This window comes from Oncorhynchus gorbuscha, linkage group LG24 (genome assembly GCF_021184085.1).
Source record: "Oncorhynchus gorbuscha isolate QuinsamMale2020 ecotype Even-year linkage group LG24, OgorEven_v1.0, whole genome shotgun sequence".
Taxonomy (NCBI): Eukaryota; Metazoa; Chordata; class Actinopteri; order Salmoniformes; family Salmonidae; genus Oncorhynchus; species Oncorhynchus gorbuscha.
In genome coordinates this window covers 51,257,905-51,278,560 of record NC_060196.1, presented here as the reverse complement: position 1 = coordinate 51,278,560, position 20,656 = coordinate 51,257,905, and the positions used below count along the sequence as shown (strand labels likewise).

The following is a 20,656-nucleotide window of genomic DNA, read 5'->3' as shown; positions in this document are numbered from 1 at the left end:
TGACTGCACACAGTTCATTTGGTTGTGTTATGAAATAAAGAACAGTAATAACACATTAAGTTGTTGTATTTAACCTGTATTTAACTAGGCAAGTCAGTTAAGAACTAATTCTTATTTTCAATGATGCCTTGCTCAGGGGCAGAACAACAGATTTTTACCTTGTCAGCTCGGGGATTCGATTTTGCAACCTTTTCGGTTACTAGTCCAATACTCTAACCACTAGGCTACCTGCCGCCCCAGCACGTAGCCTTGTGGTTTTGTATAAATACAAATGATATGATATTGTATTCTCATTTGAACTTTGTTGTGCTTTTAAATTTGAAAGCACAGTGATAAAACATTTAGATGACAACTAAACCAAAAATCTGATATTATTTTTTTCATTGGAATTTGGTTGTGCTTTTAGATGGTTAAAAGACAAAAAACACATTGAGAATTCAACACATTCTGTCTGTTTTTTTTGAGGGGGTGAATAAAGGTTGAAATCTCAATGATTAACGTCTCAACAATCAACGTCTCAGCCAAAAATTACCCACATTTCCACGTTGAAATTCTGTAATGTGCCTAGTGAGATGCTCCTAGTTGCCAAACTGAACCAATTAGTGATTGACTAATCACTAATCCGTTAATCTATCTGATTTTCTCTATTTGTTAAAAACCAGTCGAGTAAAACGTATTGCAGTTTATCTTGGACATTTACCACACAAATCATGTACAATTTGGTTTTAAAAAATGACAGTAATATATAAACTGCATTACAGTAATGAACACTGCACAAAAGTAATCTACCAACAATTATTTGCGTTAATGAGAAGCTGAAGATGGACTCACCACCAAGAAAGATGTCAGAAGCCAGTAGGAGCTTTTTAACCCCATACTGTCTGGTCCCAGTCAAGTCTGTGGAGACAGAGAGGAGAACATACTGTTGTTTAAAATGATGTCAACTTAAAATGTGTTTTTCTAACAGAAAATTGGGTAAACATATGAACAGAACCGGGTCGTTGTTTTGAAATACGATAAGGCAGCCTTGAGTTTGGACTGCAGAACAACATTCATTATGCCTGAATGCAAATATACTGCAACAGTGGTTCCCATAAGTTTTCCTGTGCCGGGTTGCATTCATGGGGAGGGAGGGAGAGAGAAAGTGATTATACTGTCAACAGCATACTGCAGAGGTGCTTCTTTCTCATGTTGAGTGGATGGACTGTCATGCCTGGGAGTAATATTTATTCTATTTTAATAGTTTATTTATTTTGTACCTTTATTTAACTTGGCAAGTCAGTTAAGAGCAATTTCTTATTTACAATGACAGTCTACCCCAGGCCAAACTAGGACAACTGTGCACCACCCTATGAGACTCCCAATCACAGTCAGATGTGTTGCAGCCTGGATTTGAACCAGAGACTGCAGTGAAACCTCTTGAGCTGATATGCAGTGTCTTAGACCACTGCTCCACTGCGCTAATCTAGTCCATGAAAGTTAGATTAGAATTCCCCTCAGGTCTCTACTTTGGACCTGCAGATCCCCATTGTAAACCCATTATCTGCTGTGTTACGCCAATCAGTGTGCAGCTGTTAGATGTTCACACCTCACTGGGGCTCCACAGCAGGTTCTGCATCAGTGAACATGTCATTGTGACTGACTTTGGAGGTTGGACTGGGACTGGGGGAGTGTGAGGTCAGTCTAGGTAGGATAACGGTCTAGAGAGGTATAACGTTTCTTTGATTAAGCACTTCATAATTTGAATGTGTTACTTGAAAAACTATAATCCCTTTATGAACATTATTGATGTGCCATCATGAGCAGTGGCTTGCTCTGATGCCTAAGGAGCAGCGGCTTGCTCTGGTGCCTAAGGAGCAGTGGCTTTCTCTGGTGCCTAAGGAGCAGTGGCTTTCTCTGGTGCCTAAGGAGCAGTGGCTTGCTCTGGTGCCTAAGGAGCAGTGGCTTGCTCTGGTGCCCAAGGAGCAGTAGGATGGGAAACAGTAAAACTGACCACAGATCAGTGGCTAGGTGGAACTTCATTGAACTCCAGCCGTGCACAGCCAGTAAAACCCCCTGTTCATCTATGCATGCCAGCTCCAGCTCCTAACCCTTCCAGATGGCTGAGGGCTGTGCCACACAGAGAACAAGACTCTTTCCCATTGCTGACATGGCTTACTCACCCGCCTGTGAAATGGTGCTCAGAGAGAAATGGGGAATGGCGGATATTGTAGAAAAATACCAATGTGTATTTGTGTGGTATCCAGCCATGGGAAGGAAAGAAGGAGAGAAGGCTGAGGATTGGAGATTGTAATGTAAGTGCCAGTTTTATCTTTTTACCTTGATCTTGTCTTACTACTGTGAGGCAGTGTCCCTCAGGCTATCGTGTCTGGTCTTTTTTCCAAAAACACAGTGTTAATGACACACTGTTCTGAGTTATAAATACAATACAATAACACCTCTGATGCTGCTTATAATCCTTACAGTTATAATCAATGTCAAAACAAGGGCACTGCGTTCATCCACCTCTGGCCTGCTCGCCTCCCTACCACTGAGGAAGTACAGCTCCCGCTCAGCCCAGTCAAAACTGTTCGCTGCTCTGGCCCCCCAATGGTGGAACAAACTCCCTCACGACGCCAGGACAGCGGAGTCAATCACCACCTTCCGGAGACACCTGAAACCCCACCTCTTTAAGGAATACCTAGGATAGGATAAGTAATCCCTCTCCCCCCCCTTTAAGATTTAGATGCACTATTGTAAAGTGACTGTTCCACTGGATGTCATAAGGTGAATGCACCAATTTGTAAGTCGCTCTGGATAAGAGCGTCTGCTAAATGACTTAAATGTAAATGTAAATGTAAAACACCAACAGTGGGAACAGAGTGATACTCATGAGGTACACTCCTTGACCAAAAGTATGTGGACACATGCTCGTCGAACATCTCATTCCAAATTCATGGGCATTAATATGAAGTTCGTCCCCCCTTTGCTGCGATACCAGATTCCACTCTTCTAGGAAGGCATTCCACTAGATGTTGGAATATTGCTGCGAGGACTTGCTTCCATTCAGCCACCAGAGCATTAGTGAGGTCTGGCACTGATGTTGGACGATTAGGCCTGGCTTCCAAACCAGACCATTATTCCTCCTCCACCAAACTTTACTGTTGGCACTATGCATTTGGGCAGGTAGCATTCTGCTGGCACCCGCTAAACCCAGATTCGTCTGTCAGACTGTCAGATGGTGAAGTGTGATTCATCACTCCAGAGAACAAATGCATTTCCATTGCTCCAGAATCCAATGGCAGCCCTAACAACCCAAAGCACACAACCAAGACAACGCAAGAGTGGCTTTGGGACAAGTCTCTGAATGTCCTTAAGTGGCCCAGCCAGAGCCCGGACTTGAACCCAGTCAAACATCTCTGTAGAGACCTGCTGTGCAGCGACGCTCGCCATCCAACCTGACAGAGCTTGACAGGATCAGCAGAGAAGAATGGGAGAAACTCCCCAAATACAGGTGTGCCAAGCTTGTAGAGTCATACCCAAGAAGACTTAAGGCTGTAATCGCTTCCAACGGTGCTTCAACAAAGTACTGGGTCTGAATACTTATGTAAATTTGATATTCCAGTTTTTTATTTTGTATACATTTGCAAAAATTTCAGAACCAGTTTTTTCTTCCTCATTATGAGGTATTGTGTGTAGATTGATGGGGGGGAAATAACAATTTAATACATTTTAGAATAAGGCCTCAGACATCCCTCTAAGACAGGGATGGTCAACTGGCGGCCCCCTTTTGAAGGCCCTCTGATCATTCCCCCCCTCAACAAAAAAAAGCTGTTGCAAATTAAAGTAGTAGAATACACAATGTGCAATTCTTTGATTTCTGCTGTGCATCAACAGTTTTTCTCTTGTTGTGTCAGTCACTGACAGTCACTCAATTAGCCCCTGTCAGCTGACATGTTTTAATCGAGAGGCCAGCTATCTAAACCTGGAGTAATGAAGGTGGAATTAGAGCCCGGTGGGCCCCTCTTGGATTTGTTAGTCAATCTCACTCAGATATCATATTAAAAACTGCAAGAGCCTATCCCTGCTATAAGACGTGTAACACAATAGGGAGAGAACGCCTCTCTATCACAGAAGTTGAGTTTCAGCAAGATGAATGACAGCCCATTCAACATCAATACTGATGGCTGTTTACTAAAATGCGACATAAGTGAATTACGAGCTATTATTGTCATGTTTTGTCTTAGATTGTCTTGTCATTTTGCTTTTCCTCTGTTCATTATCCCCCTGCTGGTCTTTTTAGGTTCGTTCCCCTTTTTCTCTCTCCCTTCCTCTCTCTCTTCTCTCTATCGTTCCGTTCCTGCTCCCAGCTGTTCCTATTCCCCTAATCAATCATTTAGTCTTCCCACACCTGTTCCTTATCTTTTCCCCTGATTAGAGTCCCTATTTCTTCCCTTGTTTTCCGTTCCTGTCCTGTCGGATCCTTGTCTATTGTTCACCGTGCTGTGTCTGTGTATCGCCCTGTCGTGTCGTGTTTCCCTCAGATGCTGCGTGGAGAGCAGGTGTCTGAGTCTGCTAGGTTCAAGTGCCTTCCCGAGGCAACCTGCAGTTCTTGATCGAGTCTCCAGTCTGTTCTCGTCATTACGAGTGGAATTATGTCTTATGTTTGTAGAATTACTTTTCTGGATTAAAGACTCTGTTTTCGCCAAGTCGCTTTTGGGTCCTCATTCACCTGCATGACAGAAGGATCCGACCAAAGAATGGACCCAGCGACTACAGACGTTCGTAACACTGCCGTCGAGATCCAAGGAGCCATGCTCGGCAGACACGAGCAGGAATTGTCTGCTGCTTGCCATGCCGTGGAGAACCTGTCCGCTCAGGTTTCCGACCTCTCTGGACAGTTCGTCTCGTGCCACCTATTACTTCCTGGCCTGCCGAGCCTCCGGAACCTAGGGTTAATAACCCACCTTGCTACTCCGGGCAGCCCACGGAGTGCCGCTCCTTTCTCACCCAGTGTGATATTGTGTTCTCTCTCCAACCCAACACATACTCTAGCGAGAGAGCTCGGGTTGCTTACGTCATTTCACTCCTTACTGGCCGGGCTCGAGAGTGGGGCACAGCTATCTGGGAGGCAAGGGCTGATTGTTCAAACAATTACCAGAACTTTAAGGAGGAGAGGGAACGGAGGATCACCAACCGCCTGTGCCTCTATTGCGGATTTGATGGACATTTTGTCAATTCATGTCCAGTAAAAGGCCAGAGCTCATCAGTAAGCGGAGGGCTACTGGTGAGCGCTACTACTCAGGTCTCTTCATCTAGATCCTGTACTACTATGTCGGTCCATCTACGCTGGACCGGTTCGGGTGCTACATGCAGTGCCTTGATTGACTCGGGGGCTGAGGGTTGTTTCATGGACGAAGCATGGGCTCGGAAACATGACATTCCTTTCAGACAGTTAGACAAGCCTACGCCCATGTTTGCCTTAGATGGTAGTCATCTTCCCAGTATCAGATTTGAGACACTACCTTTAACTCTCACAGTATCTGGTAACCACAGTGAGACTATTTCTTTTTGATTTTTCGTTCACCTTTTACACCTGTTGTTTTGGGTCATCCCTGGCTAGTATGTCATAATCCTTCTATTAATTGGTCTAGTAATTCTATCCTATCCTGGAACGTTTCTTGTCATGTGAAGTGTTTAATGTCTGCCATCCCTCCCATTTCTTCTGTCCCCACTTCTCAGGAGGAACCTGGCGATTTGACAGGAGTGCCGGAGGAATATCATGATCTGCGCACGGTCTTCAGTCGGTCCCGAGCCAACTCCCTTCCTCCTCACCGGTCGTATGATTGTAGTATTGATCTCCTTCCGGGGACCACTCCCCCTCGGGGTAGACTATACTCTCTGTCGGCTCCCGAACGTAAGGCTCTCGAGGATTATTTATCTGTGTCTCTTGACGCCGGTACCATAGTGCCTTCTTCCTCTCCGGCCGGGGCGGGGTTCTTTTTGTTAAGAAAAAGGACGGTACTCTGCGCCCCTGCGTGGATTATCGAGGGCTGAATGACATAACGGTTAAGAATCGTTATCCGCTTCCCCTTATGTCATCAGCCTTCGAGATTCTGCAGGGAGCCAGGTGCTTTACTAAGTTGGACCTTCGTAACGCTTACCATCTCGTGCGCATCAGAGAGGGGGACGAGTGGAAAACGGCGTTTAACACTCCGTTAGGGCATTTTGAGTACTGGGTTCTGCCGTTTGGTCTCGCCAATGCGCCAGCTGTTTTTCAGGCATTAGTTAATGATGTTCTGAGAGACATGCTGAACATCTTTGTTTTTGTCTATCTTGACGATATCCTGATTTTTTCACCGTCACTCGAGATTCATGTTCAGCACGTTCGACGTGTTCTACAGCGCCTTTTAGAGAATTGTCTCTACGTGAAGGCTGAGAAGTGCTCTTTTCATGTCTCCTCCGTTACTTTTCTCGGTTCCGTTATTTCCGCTGAAGGCATTCAGATGGATTCCGCTAAGGTCCAAGCTGTCAGTGATTGGCCCGTTCCAAGGTCACGTGTCGAGTTGCAGCGCTTTTTAGGTTTCGCTAATTTCTATCGGCGTTTCATTCGTCATTTCGGTCAAGTTGCTGCCCCTCTCACAGCTCTTACTTCTGTCAAGACGTGTTTTAAGTGGTCCGGTTCCGCCCAGGGAGCTTTTGATCTTCTAAAAGAACGTTTTACGTCCGCTCCTATCCTCGTTACTCCTGACGTCACTAGACAATTCATTGTTGAGGTTGACGCTTCAGAGGTAGGCGTGGGAGCCATTCTATCCCAGCGCTTCCAGTCTGACGATAAGGTTCATCCTTGCGCTTATTTTTCTCATCGCCTGTCGCCATCTGAACGCAACTATGATGTGGGTAACCGCGAACTGCTTGCCATTCGCTTAGCCCTAGGCGAATGGCGACAGTGGTTGGAGGGGGCGACCGTTCCTTTTGTCGTTTGGACAGACCATAAGAACCTTGAGTACATCCGTTCTGCCAAACGACTTAATGCCCGTCAAGCTCGTTGGGCGTTGTTTTTCGCTCGTTTCGAGTTTGTGATTTCTTACCGTCCGGGTAGCAAAAACACCAAGCCTGATGCCTTATCCCGTCTGTTTAGTTCTTCTGTGGCTTCTACTGATCCCGAGGGGATTCTTCCTTATGGGCGTGTTGTCGGGTTGACAGTCTGGGGAATTGAAAGACAGGTTAAGCAAGCACTCACGCACACTGCGTCGCCGCGCGCTTGTCCTAGTAACCTCCTTTTCGTTCCTGTTTCCACTCGTCTGGCTGTTCTTCAGTGGGCTCACTCTGCCAAGTTAGCTGGTCATCCCGGTGTTCGAGGCACTCTTGCGTCTATTCGCCAGCGCTTTTGGTGGCCGACTCAGGAGCGTGACACGCGCCGTTTCGTGGCTGCTTGTTCGGACTGCGCGCAGACTAAGTCGGGTAACTCTCCTCCTGCCGGTCGTCTCAGACCGCTCCCCATTCCTTCTCGACCATGGTCTCACATCGCCCTAGACTTCATTACCGGTCTGCCTTTGTCTGCGGGGAAGACTGTGATTCTTACGGTTGTCGATAGGTTCTCTAAGGCGGCACATTTCATTCCCCTCGCTAAACTTCCTTCCGCTAAGGAGACGGCACAAATCATCATCGAGAATGTGTTCAGAATTCATGGCCTCCCGTTAGACGCCGTTTCAGACAGAGGCCCGCAATTCACGTCACAGTTTTGGAGGGAGTTCTGTCGTTTGATTGGTGCGTCCGTCAGTCTCTCTTCCGGGTTTCATCCCCAGTCTAACGGTCAAGCAGAGAGGGCCAATCAGACGATTGGTCGCATACTACGCAGCCTTTCTTTCAGAAACCCTGCGTCTTGGGCAGAACAGCTCCCCTGGGCAGAATACGCTCACAACTCGCTTCCTTCGTCTGCTACCGGGTTATCTCCGTTTCAGAGTAGTCTGGGTTACCAGCCTCCTCTGTTCTCATCCCAGCTTGCAGAGTCCAGCGTTCCCTCCGCTCAAGCGTTTGTCCAACGTTGTGAGCGCACCTGGAGGAGGGTGAGGTCTGCACTTTGCCGTTACAGGGCACAGACTGTGAGAGCCGCCAATAAACGCAGGATTAAGAGTCCTAGGTATTGTTGCGGCCAGAGAGTGTGGCTTTCCACTCGCAACCTTCCTCTTACGACAGCTTCTCGTAAGTTGACTCCGCGGTTCATTGGTCCGTTCCGTGTCTCCCAGGTCGTCAATCCTGTCGCTGTGCGACTGCTTCTTCCGCGACATCTTCGTCGCGTCCATCCTGTCTTCCATGTCTCCTGTGTCAAGCCCTTTCTTCGCACCCCGTTCGTCTTCCCCCCCCTCCCGTCCTTGTCGAGAGCGCACCTATTTACAAGGTACGTAGGATCATGGACATGCGTTCTCGGGGACGGGGTCACCAATACTTAGTGGATTGGGAGGGTTACGGTCCTGAGGAGAGGAGTTGGGTTCCGTCTCGGGACGTGCTGGACCGTTCACTCATTGATGATTTCCTCCGTTGCCGCCAGGATTCCTCCTCGAGTGCGCCAGGAGGCGCTCGGTGAGTGGGGGGGTACTGTCATGTTTTGTCTTAGATTGTCTTGTCATTTTGCTTTTCCTCTGTTCATTATCCCCCTGCTGGTCTTTTTAGGTTCGTTCCCCTTTTTCTCTCTCCCTTCCTCTCTCTCTTCTCTCTATCGTTCCGTTCCTGCTCCCAGCTGTTCCTATTCCCCTAATCAATCATTTAGTCTTCCCACACCTGTTCCTTATCTTTTCCCCTGATTAGAGTCCCTATTTCTTCCCTTGTTTTCCGTTCCTGTCCTGTCGGATCCTTGTCTATTGTTCACCGTGCTGTGTCTGTGTATCGCCCTGTCGTGTCGTGTTTCCCTCAGATGCTGCGTGGAGAGCAGGTGTCTGAGTCTGCTAGGTTCAAGTGCCTTCCCGAGGCAACCTGCAGTTCTTGATCGAGTCTCCAGTCTGTTCTCGTCATTACGAGTGGAATTATGTCTTATGTTTGTAGAATTACTTTTCTGGATTAAAGACTCTGTTTTCGCCAAGTCGCTTTTGGGTCCTCATTCACCTGCATGACAATTATAGTCAACACTGAGGGAGTGTTTAAGCTGCCTCAAAAGGAGAAACAATATAGGCTTTATGGATATCTGTGTTTGACTTGTGACACTTTTCTGTCTCTCTCTCTTTCTCACTCTCTTTTGCTTTCTCTCTCATCAGAATAGTTTTTTCCCAAGCCGAGTTTATACAGTACTATCCACTCTGTCTTAATAAAAAAAAGAATGTGCTTTCTGTTCTGCATGAGCCATAACATCTTAGCAACGCATTAGCTAGTTAACCCCAGCCTTGTAGGCTAAACCCCAGACTATAATTGACGCCCTAGGCATGTTTCTCTTCCAACTGGGGGAGTCGCAGCCCGACAGTATCTCTGCTTAACCCATTAGCTCAGTCGCTCAACAACTTCTACACAGAGACGTGTGGAGACCGTAACATCAACGGGCCATTATCTGAACCTATGACATGTGGTATGTGGAGTTACAGTATTCTATATGGAGCCACTACGGAGACGGGGCTCTGTGTGTGTAATTCCCATGCAGTGGACAGAGAAAGACACTCACTAGCTGGAGAGTGCATCTATAATGAGGTGGCACTTTAGAGCAGCAGTAGCAGTGCTTTCCATCGCTGGGGACAGGATGGTGATGTAGATCAAGTGGGATATAAGGGTTATATTTAGAGGGTGGGGACCTCTCCAATATAACTTTACACAGATTAGCAGAGCCACTTAGGCTACTGGTTGCAGAAAGGTGAGGACTAGATGAGGAGAGAAGAGCACGGCAGTGTAAGAGACCGAACGGTAAAGAGAATAAGTTGCCGAAGTTTGATACATCATGAAGAAATGTCAAAACATTTATTTGGTTTGGGAAAAATGAAGCCACGATCCAGAGCAAAGTTTTCCAATAAATGTGTAAAAAATTATGCGATTTTTTAAACTTATATTGCAAATCAATTTATTGTATTTTAAGTGGTTCATAGCTCTTTGCTCTTTTGTCCTACCTCGAAAAATCATTTTAGAATTCAAAGCAGACCCAACATTAATTCATACCGAAGGTCAAGCCGCGAACTCAATGAAAGAATAATAACTCCAGCTCTAAAGGGGCTTTCATTATGGAAGTGAAAAGAGATATCTCAGAGTGACGGAATGCTTGGACACCATGGCCTTTCCATGCTGGGTCTCTCTCTCCTGGCCTCCTGCTCTATCCCTCCCTCCCCTCTCTCTCTACCCCTCTCTGTTCCGTTATCAGTCTGTCTGTCACCTCTCAGTGCAGGGTGATGATGTCACCTCTCCGTCTGGGTCTGGATGGTTCCAGGGTGATTATTCCCAGCCTGTATGATCTAGTGACAGATCCATGGTAACACATATGTGGCCTGGAAGCCTGGGTGATGGAGGTCCACTTTGGCCCTGACATGACATTGTATCAGACATCATTATTCAGTCTGGTTTGGCAACACGATCCACCGGAATGTTCTGGAGTTTAATCTCGAGCCAGACCTGACTGTATGGAAGTATGCAGAGCCATATATTTAAAATATTATTCAAATGCTATTATAGTTATTTATTATATTGATCTTAAATATATGGTTCTGAAAGTGTGTACGCAGATAAAATGCGTGTATGGGGCAGATAAAAACACATGTTCTGCATGAGTAACGTGTATGTTTACATAGAACGTGGTTGCCATTGGAGTGTATAAATTATGCTTGGTGATAGCGATGTCATGTTCATTCATGGGAGAGAGTATAGGAGTGTTGCATATGTATTGCAGGTTACATGTTTATTGTGTGTAAATAAGACGTCTTGAATGGCGGAGGTTACACATTCTCTATAATCCACACAGTACCTGAGAGACCTGTTCATTCCCCACTTAGCTCAGCTCACATGTGTTAGTTGTTTAGGTCAAGTCAGGGGTAATACACCCTTAGTGGAGTTGCCAACAACCGGATGTTTCCAGTTTTCCGGGATACAGCTAATTCAAGTAGTAATTCAACTTAGCTTAATTTTCCGCTGAAAACTGGATGTGGGAACTCCACTCAGGCGCTTTCTTTTATGCCTGCAACGTTAGGTTGGGGGGTAGTCTGGCACAGGAGGAAGGTTAAAGAGGTTAATTACCCCAGTGAAACCTTTATCACTGTCTGGACGACAGTCACTCTCACTCACTGCTCCCATCGATCTTTGGCCTTATTATTCCCAGGTGTGGGATCCCACTGAAGGTAAGGGAGTCTCTTGTCCCCTCCCCTCCACTCCCATCCTGCCCTAATTACTGAGTGACTCCTCCACCGATCCCCTGAATCATTATATCCTCTATTCTCCCCCTCTCCTCTCCTCTTCCTCACTTCTCCCCATATCCTCTCCTCTCCTCCTCACTTCTCCCCCTATCCTCTCCTCCCCCCCCCTGCTCCTCTCCTCCTCACTTCTCCCCCTATCCTCTCTTCCTCTCCTCCTCCTCTCCTCCTCACTTTTCCCCCTCTCCTCTCCTCCTCACTTCTCCCCCTATCCTCTCCTCCTCACTTCTCTCCCTCTCCTCTCCTCCTCACTTCTCTCCCTCTCCTCTCCTCCTCACTTCTCACCCTCTCCTCTCCTCCTCACTTCTCTCCCTCTCCTCTCCTCACTTCTCACCCTCTCCTCTCTTTCTCTCCTGATCCCCTGATTTTACGGACGTCTACAGTAACCTTTCCTCTCCTTCGAATACCCCTCTCCACTTTCTTTCCTCTCCTCTTCTATTTCTTCTCCTCTCATGTCCTCTTTTCCTCTCCTCCTCTCCTTCGCTCCACCTGATCTCCTGATTCCTGAACCTCTATATCCAGTCCTCCTCCAAACAGAGTTCCTCTATTGTGACACATCCCATTTCAAGTTTCTCCGCCTCTCCGCCTCATTTCCGCATGTGATCCAGCTGGTGCTATTCCCCCAGAAACAGACAAGATATCTATTTAATGACACAGCCCCCAGAGACTGACCTGATAGTATACAAAAAGATGGAATAATAGCTAAATGAATCGAAGGAAAACAGCAACTGTCAGCAAATAACCACAGAATGGCTTTTTTTATATACACTACCGTCCAAAGGTTTGGGGTCACTTAGAAATGTCCTTGTTCTTGAAAGAAAAGCACATATTAGTTGAGTATCTGGAGTATCAGCATTTGTGGGTTCGATTACAGGCTCAAAATGGCCAGAAACAAAGAACTTTCTTCTGAAACTCGTCAGTCTATTCTTGTTCTGAGAAATGAAGGCTATTCCATGTGAGAAATCGCCAAGAAACTGAAGATCTCGTACAACGCTGTGTACTAACCCCTTCACAGAACAGCGCAAACTGGCCCTAACCAGAATAGAAAGAGGAGTGGGAGGCCCCGGTGCACAACTGAGCAAGAGGACAAGTACATGGGAGGACAAGTACAACAGGACAAGTACATGGGTCTCCCGACCCATTTATACCTACATGACACCGTTTCCAGCTACAATAGTAATTTACAACATTAAACAATGTCTACACTGTATTTCTGATCAATTTGATGTTATTTTAATGGACAAAAACAAAGACATTTCTCAGTGACCCCATACTTTTGAATGGTAGTGTAGCTGTGGCTTTATGGGCCTGAAGCCTGTTGGGTGTGATTAACATGGAGGCCTACCAAATGCGTACGGTGTTCTGCCATTTTCCCTGGATGAGAGATCTTTAATCTAAGTCTCTGTCTGGGAGCCGGATAGAGTTTTTTTTACTGAGGTTGTACATTGAAACTCAGCCTGCCTATGCTGTTTCTCTTGCTCATTTACTGGTGTATCTTTCAGAATGTTACATTGGATTTGTAAATGTTGGGCCTCGTGCAGATATTAAAGCTAGAATCCTTTGTTGCTACATGATAGATACCAATTGATTCTTGAATAATATACCTTATAAATGCCTCATGAGCTTAGATCAACAGTCATACCCCATCAGAACCCAAAATATAAGCTTGTTTGTAAACATTGTTTATGTAAACAAATACTGTATAGCCTCAAAACATGGTTAAAACTATACATGATGTTATATCAGGGATGCTCAGTCCTTGTGTTCATATTTGTAAATCTGAATTTGAGAGTGGTTACATTTCTCCAACCATATCCCTTAGCTTTTCAGCTAAACGGGCGGCAAGTAGCTTTGTTACTGTTTCAGTTAAACATTCTAGCTAATACACAGCCATAATCTCCTGCCTGTGTTGGATGTAGACATTTTTATTGTTTAACTGTTTAACTTTTGAGCTGCGGGCTTACACCTGGGTAGATAAATAAAAAAAGTTATTTCAACAATGTTGCTATTGTGAAGACCAGCTGGGATAAAAGAGCTCAGTAACCCCTTATCCTATCAGCAATGGATAAACACATGTATCCAGGCATCCAAAGAGACAGACAGCATTTTTCATCCCATTGGTCAAACCTTGAAATAATACTTATCTTGTCCAATAAGGTTTTTAAGCCCATTTTCTTCAATGAAAAATACAAATTTCATATAAAAGCTATTGAGCTGTAACCCAATGTATTTACCAGTACCTTCTCCTATAGTTATTCTAACAGAGCACAGGAGGTTAATCCCTGCATGAGCAGACCAGAGCTGTGTACCAAATGGCACCCTATTCCCTTTATAGTGCCCTACTTTTTACGCTATTCAAAACTTGTACCCTATATAGGGCAGGGTTCCTCAACTGGTGGACCGCCAGTAAACTGTAAAAACACAGGGAAATCAGCGATTGTGATTTTACTTTAAGAAATCTGTTCCCCCCTAGTATTCCCATGCATAACAGAGAGACACGTGATTGTATACATATGTAAGCACGGTTTGAAATTGTTGTTTTATTCAAATATCATATCTGTTTGGGCTTCTTGCGGTCAATTTGCAGTTTACAAATTATATGTAATTATGTTCTGGCCCACCGACCATCCACTCAATAAAAGTTAAAAAACAGTCTGCGGATGAATCTAGTTGATCATTTACATATGGGCAACCATTTAGCAGAGAATCTTATCCAGAGTATCTAGGGTTAAGTGCCTTGCTCAAGGGCACAGTGGAAAGTTTTTCACGTGGTCAGTACAGGGATTCAAACCCACAACCTTTCATTTACTGACCCAACACTCTTAACCACTAGGCTACCTACCACCTAGTGCTCCCTGAAATAGGGAATAGGGTGCCATTTGAGATGCATGCCAGCTCTATCCTCTCCTATTCTGCTCTTGAGAAGGAGCACCCTTCACTGTGAGAGCAGCTTTTATTCTCTACACAATGCTTTCCACTGTGCTCAAGGGCACAGTGGAAAGTTTTTCACGTGGTCAGTACAGGGATTCAAACCCACAACCTTTCATTTACTGACCCAACACTCTTAACCACTAGGCTACCTACCACCTAGTGCTCCCTGAAATAGGGAATAGGGTGCCATTTGAGATGCATGCCAGCTCTATCCTCTCCTATTCTGCTCTTGAGAAGGAGCACCCTTCACTGTGAGAGCAGCTTTTATTCTCTACACAATGGAATGGAATACAGGGAGGAAGAGGCAGGCAGCGTCAAGTGCTCTGGTGGTGAGCCTCTACAATGTAAGCCTTTACTATCTGGTGAGCCTCTACAATGTAAGCCTTTACTATCTGGTGAGCCTCTACAATGTAAGCCTTCACTATCTGGTGAGCCTCTACAATGTAAGCCTTTACTATCTGGTGAGCCTCTACAATGTAAGCCTTTACTATCTGGTGAGCCTCTACAATGTAAGCCTTTACTATCTGGTGAGCCTCTACAATGTAAGCCTTTACTATCTGGTGAGCCTCTACAATGTAAGCCTTTACTATCTGGTGAGCCTCTACAATGTAAGCCTTCACTATCTGGTGAGCCTCTACAATGTAAGTCTTTACTATCTGGTGAGCCTCTTCAAAACAAGCCTTCACTATCTGGTGAGCCTCTACAATGTAAGCCTTCACTATCTGGTGAGCCTCTACAATGTAAGCCTTCACTATCTGGTGAGCCTCTTCAATACTAAGCCTTCACTATCTGGTGAGCCTCTTCAATACTAAGCCTTCACTATCTGGTGAGCCTTTACAATGTAAGCCTTTACTATCTGGTGAGCCTCTACAATGTAAGCCTTTACTATCTGGTGAGCCTCTACAATGTAAGCCTTCACTATCTGGTGAGCCTCTTCAATACTAAGCCTTCACTATCTGGTGAGCCTCTTCAATACTAAGCATTCACTATCTGGTGAGCCTCTTCAATACTAAGCCTTCACTATCTGGAGAGCCTCTTACAGGACATCAGAGCTAGAGAAGGGGAGTGAACAAGTGAATATGGATACAATACAAAAAAGGTTTGAGTGATGCTTTAACAGGAGAAGGCCATGTTGGACCGTGTTTTGGATCTGAGGCCCATCTTAGGCAGCATTAGGTGGAACAATTTATAACGGAGGTTTAATGTTTGTGGGGGCGCCTGCTGAGAATCGTCCAGTATTTCCTCCCTCAACACTTTGAATGTGACAACATGGAATTCTGTCGGGTGTCGTAAACTCCCAGTCCACCCTGTCATAACTCACACATATAAGCTTCCTTACGCGCCTGTCTGTGTGCTCTGCGGATAGAACCTTTAAGAACTCCGTTTTAGAGTGAGGCAATATCTTAAAATTAGCCAGCTTTTTCCCTCTTTCCATCTCCTCTCAAAAAATATTTGGACATTAACAGCTGTCCTGAAATACACTGAGGTTTTTTATTTACAGTATCAGTCAAATGTTTGGACACCTTCATTCCAGGGTTTTTCTTTATTTTGACTATTTTCCGTTGAATAATAGTGAAGACATCAAAACTATGAAATAACACATATGGAATCATGTAGTAACCAAAAAAGTGTTAAACAAATCAAAATATATTTTATATTTGAGCTCCTTCAAAGTAGCCACCCTTTGCCTTGATGACAGCTTTTCACACACTTAGCATTCTCTCAACCAGCTTCATGAGGTAGTCACCAGTAATGCATTTCAATTAACAGGTGTGTCTTGTTAAAAGTTCATTTGTGGAATGTATTTCCTTCTTAATGTGTTTGAGCCAATCAGTTGTGTTGTGACAAGGTACAGGTATACCACCTGTTAGCCCTATTTGGTAAAAGAACAAGTCCATATTATGGCAAGAACAATTCAAATAAGCAAAGAGAAACAACAGTCTATCATTACTTTAAGACATGAAGGTCAGTCAATTCGGAAAATATCAAGAACTTTGAAAGTTTCTTCAAGTGCAGTTGCAAAAACCATCAAGAGCTATGATGAAACTGGCTCTCATGGGGTCCGCCACAGGAGAGTAAGACCCAGAGTTACCTCAGCTGCAGAGGATACATTCATTAGAGTTACCAGCCTCAGAAATTGCAGTCCAAATAGCACGTCCTGACCATAGAAAGCCTGTATTTTCTATGGTAGAGTAGGTCAGGGCGTCACTAGGGGTGTTTAGTCTATTTTATTATTTCTATGTGGGCTTCTAGGTTTATTTTTCTATGTTGGTGTTTGTGTATGATTCCCAATTAGAGGCAGCTGGTAATTGTTGTCTCTAATTGGGGATCATACTTAAGTTGCATTTTTTCCACCTGTGGGTTATGGGATATTGTTTATGTTTAGTTGCCTGTTCGCACTACATTGTCATCACGGTTTGTGTATTCTTTATTTTGTTTTGTATTAGCTTAAGTTTCACTTTCATTAAAATATGTGGAACTCGAAGTACGCTGCACCTTGGTCCGACCATTATTATTACAAACATCGTGACATCCAAATAAATGTTCAAGTAATAGACCCATCTCAACATCATCTGTTCAGAGGAGACCTTATGAATCAGATCTTCATGGTCAAATTGCTACAAAGAAACCACTACTAAAGGACACCATTAACAAGAAGAGACTTGCTTGGTGAAAGAAACACAAGAAATTACCATTAGACATTAGACTGTTGGAAATCTATCCTTTGGTCTGATGAGTCCAAGTTTGAGATCTTTGGTTCCAACTGTAGGTGAACTGATGATCTCGGCATGTGTAGTTCCCACCGTGAAGCATGGAGGAGGAGGTGTGACGGTGTGGGGGTGCTTTGCTGGTGACACTGTCTCTGATTTATTTAGAATTGAAGGCACACTTAACCAGCATGGCTACCACAACATTCTGCAGCGATACGCCATCCCACCTGGTGGGACTATCATTTGTTTTTCAACAGAACAGTGACCCAACACACCTCCAGGTTGTTTAAGGGCTATTTGACCAAGAAGGAGAGTGATGGAGTGCTGCATCAGAGGACCTGGCCTCCACAATCACCCGACATCAACCCAATTTGATATTGTTTGGGATGAGTTGACCGCAGAGTGAAGGAAAAGCAGCCAACAAGTGCTCAACATATGTGGGAACTCCTTCAAGACTGTTGGAAAATCAGGTGAAGCTGGTTGAGAAAATGCCAAGTGTGTCCAGAGCTGTCATCAAGGCAGCTTTGAAAAATCTAAAACGTAAAATTGATTTTGGTTTGTTTTAATACTTTTTTGGTTACTACATGATTCCATTTGTTATTTCAAAGTTTTGATGTCTTCACTGTTATTCTACATTGTGGAAAATAATACAAATGAAGAAAAATCCTTGAATGAGTTTGTGTGTCCAAATGTTTGACTGGTACTGTCTGTTAGCCAGTGAACGAAGTCCTATTGTTAGTAACAGTCTGAATATTTAGGGCATGATTAATTAACACACTCACTAACAGGGAAGGATAAAGTAGCAGCATCCACCAGGTTAATGATACATCTGGGATGTATCCCAAATGGAACCCTATTCCCTTTATAGTGCACTGCTTTTGACCAAAGCTAGGAATAGGGTGCCATTTGGGATACAGATCTGGCTGATTGCTGCTCTAACATCTCTGAAGACTGATTTACATGTGTGTCATTGTATCATATGCTAATGTCATTGGGACCCCTGGGACGTGGAGGAGATGTTTGAATAAAGAGGAAGATTGACAGTTATTTGGGGATGTTTTCCTCAATATCGATCTTTGTACTGGAACTAAGTCATGTGACATACTGGGAATTCATTAGACAGTGGTGCTGCTACACAGAGATTCAAACCATTCTATTGTTTAACTGTATACTGTATATAATATCCTAACACCAGTATAGAGAGGAAAGGCATTATAACAAATAACTGGAACCAACATGCTAGTTCATTCACAGGTCAGACAGAACTACAGTCATATGTTTCTGTGATGTTGAAAACAACGGAAGTACATGGAGAGTTACAATATGGATGAAAACACCATGTATATCGCAGACCTGGGTTTCAAATGTTTCAACAGAATATATTCAAAAACTTTGAGTCTGCCTGATGTGCCATGTGGGAAGGGTTTGCAGTTTTTGGGACTTTCCTGTTTGTTTATTAAGCCAGGCAAGCTCAAACAGACACAGATAAAGTATTTGAAACCCAGTTCTAGTGTACAGTATCTCACCAGGATAACAGTCCTCACTCATGAACTCCAACTACCTGCAAGACCAGACTGTTAAACTATGGTCTCAGACCAATACACATTTTTCTATCAGGATTCAATCCAAGAGCTGTTGCAGACAGTCAGCCATCTCTAAATCATACACTCCGCTTCTTCTAAATCCACTTTGCTTCCAGCCCTGTGGGTAGTAATGCTAGCATTATCTGGACATCCTTGATTTGTTTGCTCTACTGCAAGGCAATGAAGGCATGCAGCTTTGCTGGGGTGGTGATTGCTGTCAAATATCCAGTAATTGATTCACTATTTTCACAGTTTTCTGCTCTTTGATATCAACAAAGGGAAACAAACATAAAATGTAATTCAATTAAAGGAACAACAGTGCTTTTCTCTCCGATGAGCAGATTCTCTCCTGACAGTTCTGACATTTTGTTTATCCCTGGACTGATGTTGTGTTGTTTAAAGCCCTTGATTTCAGGCCCTTCTCTACCATTGTTTAATAGGTATTTTGGAGGGACTAAAAAGTCCTTGATTTTAGGTAAATTATGAGGATATCTACGTTTGAATGAGGGCTGAGGGCTATTTTAAGGGGGAGAATAACAAGTCCTTTCATCTAGTCTACCTTCGCTCTGTTTATACTGAGTTTGTTGATTTCCTTGGACTTTTTCACCAACGTACATCTCATTCGTCAATGAGTGACATTTGTTCCTCTATTCACCTAAAGCAGACAGTGGAGGACAGATCCAAAGTGACATACTGAATATTACTGCCAGAGCTTTGGGCTCTCTAGGTAGTGAAGGGGAAAACACAAGCAGAAATAATCCTGATTATTGTCCAGCTCAAAAAAAGATATACAAGTGTACCAATTTTTCATGCCTATATATCACACAATATTGCAGTATTAAAAAAAAACAACTTAGAACTGAATTATAAGATGCATCAAGATAAACCCTCAGGATCAAAAGCTGAGAATCTAAGAGAGATCATAGATCTGTGGACTAGGTGGAAGGCCAAAAAGTTAAAATATCCAAATCCTAAAACTCAATCTAGGGAGGTTCTTTGGTGCTAGAGGTTCAAAAGATCAAAGAGAATGAGCACAGATATACTCTAGGAGAATTATAGGTGCACAAAGGGAGCTTCTAAGAGCTTTGGGAAGTGCAGCGCTTGGTGAATGGAACCAACATTAGTCCGATAAATCAGAGCTGGTAGGAGGCGATAAACTGCCAGAAATAGCTCTGCTTACATCCAAAATGGCACCCTATTTCTTTGATAGTGCACTCCTTTTGACTAAGTAATGCACTATATAGGGAATAGGGTGCCATTTGGGACACAAGCTCTATGAGAGCAGAGAAGCAGACACAGGAAAAGCACATCCCAGACATAGAGCCCAGTGAAGTCAATGGGGACTCCAGGGGGATATCATTCTTCCATGATACAATGCAGCCAAGGGATAAGCTATACACACTGACTAACCTTAATGGGGAAGAGGAATACTGTTATGGCCTTCTTTCCCCCCATACCTTCCATCTGAGAAAAAAAGTTGATTTAAAAATGCATTTCCTGTAACGAAGAACAATTAGTTTTTCTCTCTGAAAACAAGATTAACCCCACATAATATTGTTTGTGCACCATAAAAAAAAACTACAATTGTTCAAGTCTCATACCATGCAAATATATTTAACACATACATTATAAATTTACATTACATTTAAGTCATTTAGCAGACGCTCTTATCCAGAGCGACTTACAAATTGGTGCATTCACCTTATGACATCCAGTGGAACAACCACTTTACAATAGTGCATCTAAATATTTTAAGGGGGGGGGTGAGAAGGATTACTTTATCCTATCCTAGGTATTCCTTAAAGAGGTGGGGTTTCAAGTGTCTCCGGAAGGTGGTGATTGACTCCGCTGTCCTGGCGTCGTGAGGGAGTTTGTTCCACCATTGGGGAGCCAGAGCAGCGAACAGTTTTGACTGAGCTGAGCGGGAACTGTACTTCCTCAGTGGTAGGGAGGCGAGCAGGCCAGAGGTGGATGAACGCAGTGCCCTTATTTGGGTGTAGGGCCTGATCAGAGCCTGGAGGTACTGAGGTGCCGTTCCCCTCACAGCTCCGTAGGCAAGCACCATGGTCTTGTCACAAGG

At 44.2% G+C, this 20,656-nt stretch overlaps 1 protein-coding gene across 1 annotated transcript in view; it reads right to left on the bottom strand.

Annotated features, from left to right (window-relative positions):
- The window catches only part of LOC124013377 (calcitonin gene-related peptide type 1 receptor-like), a 133,254-nt gene that overhangs the window by 89,820 nt on the left and 22,778 nt on the right, over positions 1-20,656 (bottom strand). Inside the window, exon 2 of the mRNA XM_046327682.1 lies at positions 832-897. Coding sequence (XP_046183638.1) covers positions 832-876 — 45 coding nt within the window. The 5' untranslated portion in view covers positions 877-897. The remainder of the gene's footprint in view (positions 1-831; positions 898-20,656) is intronic.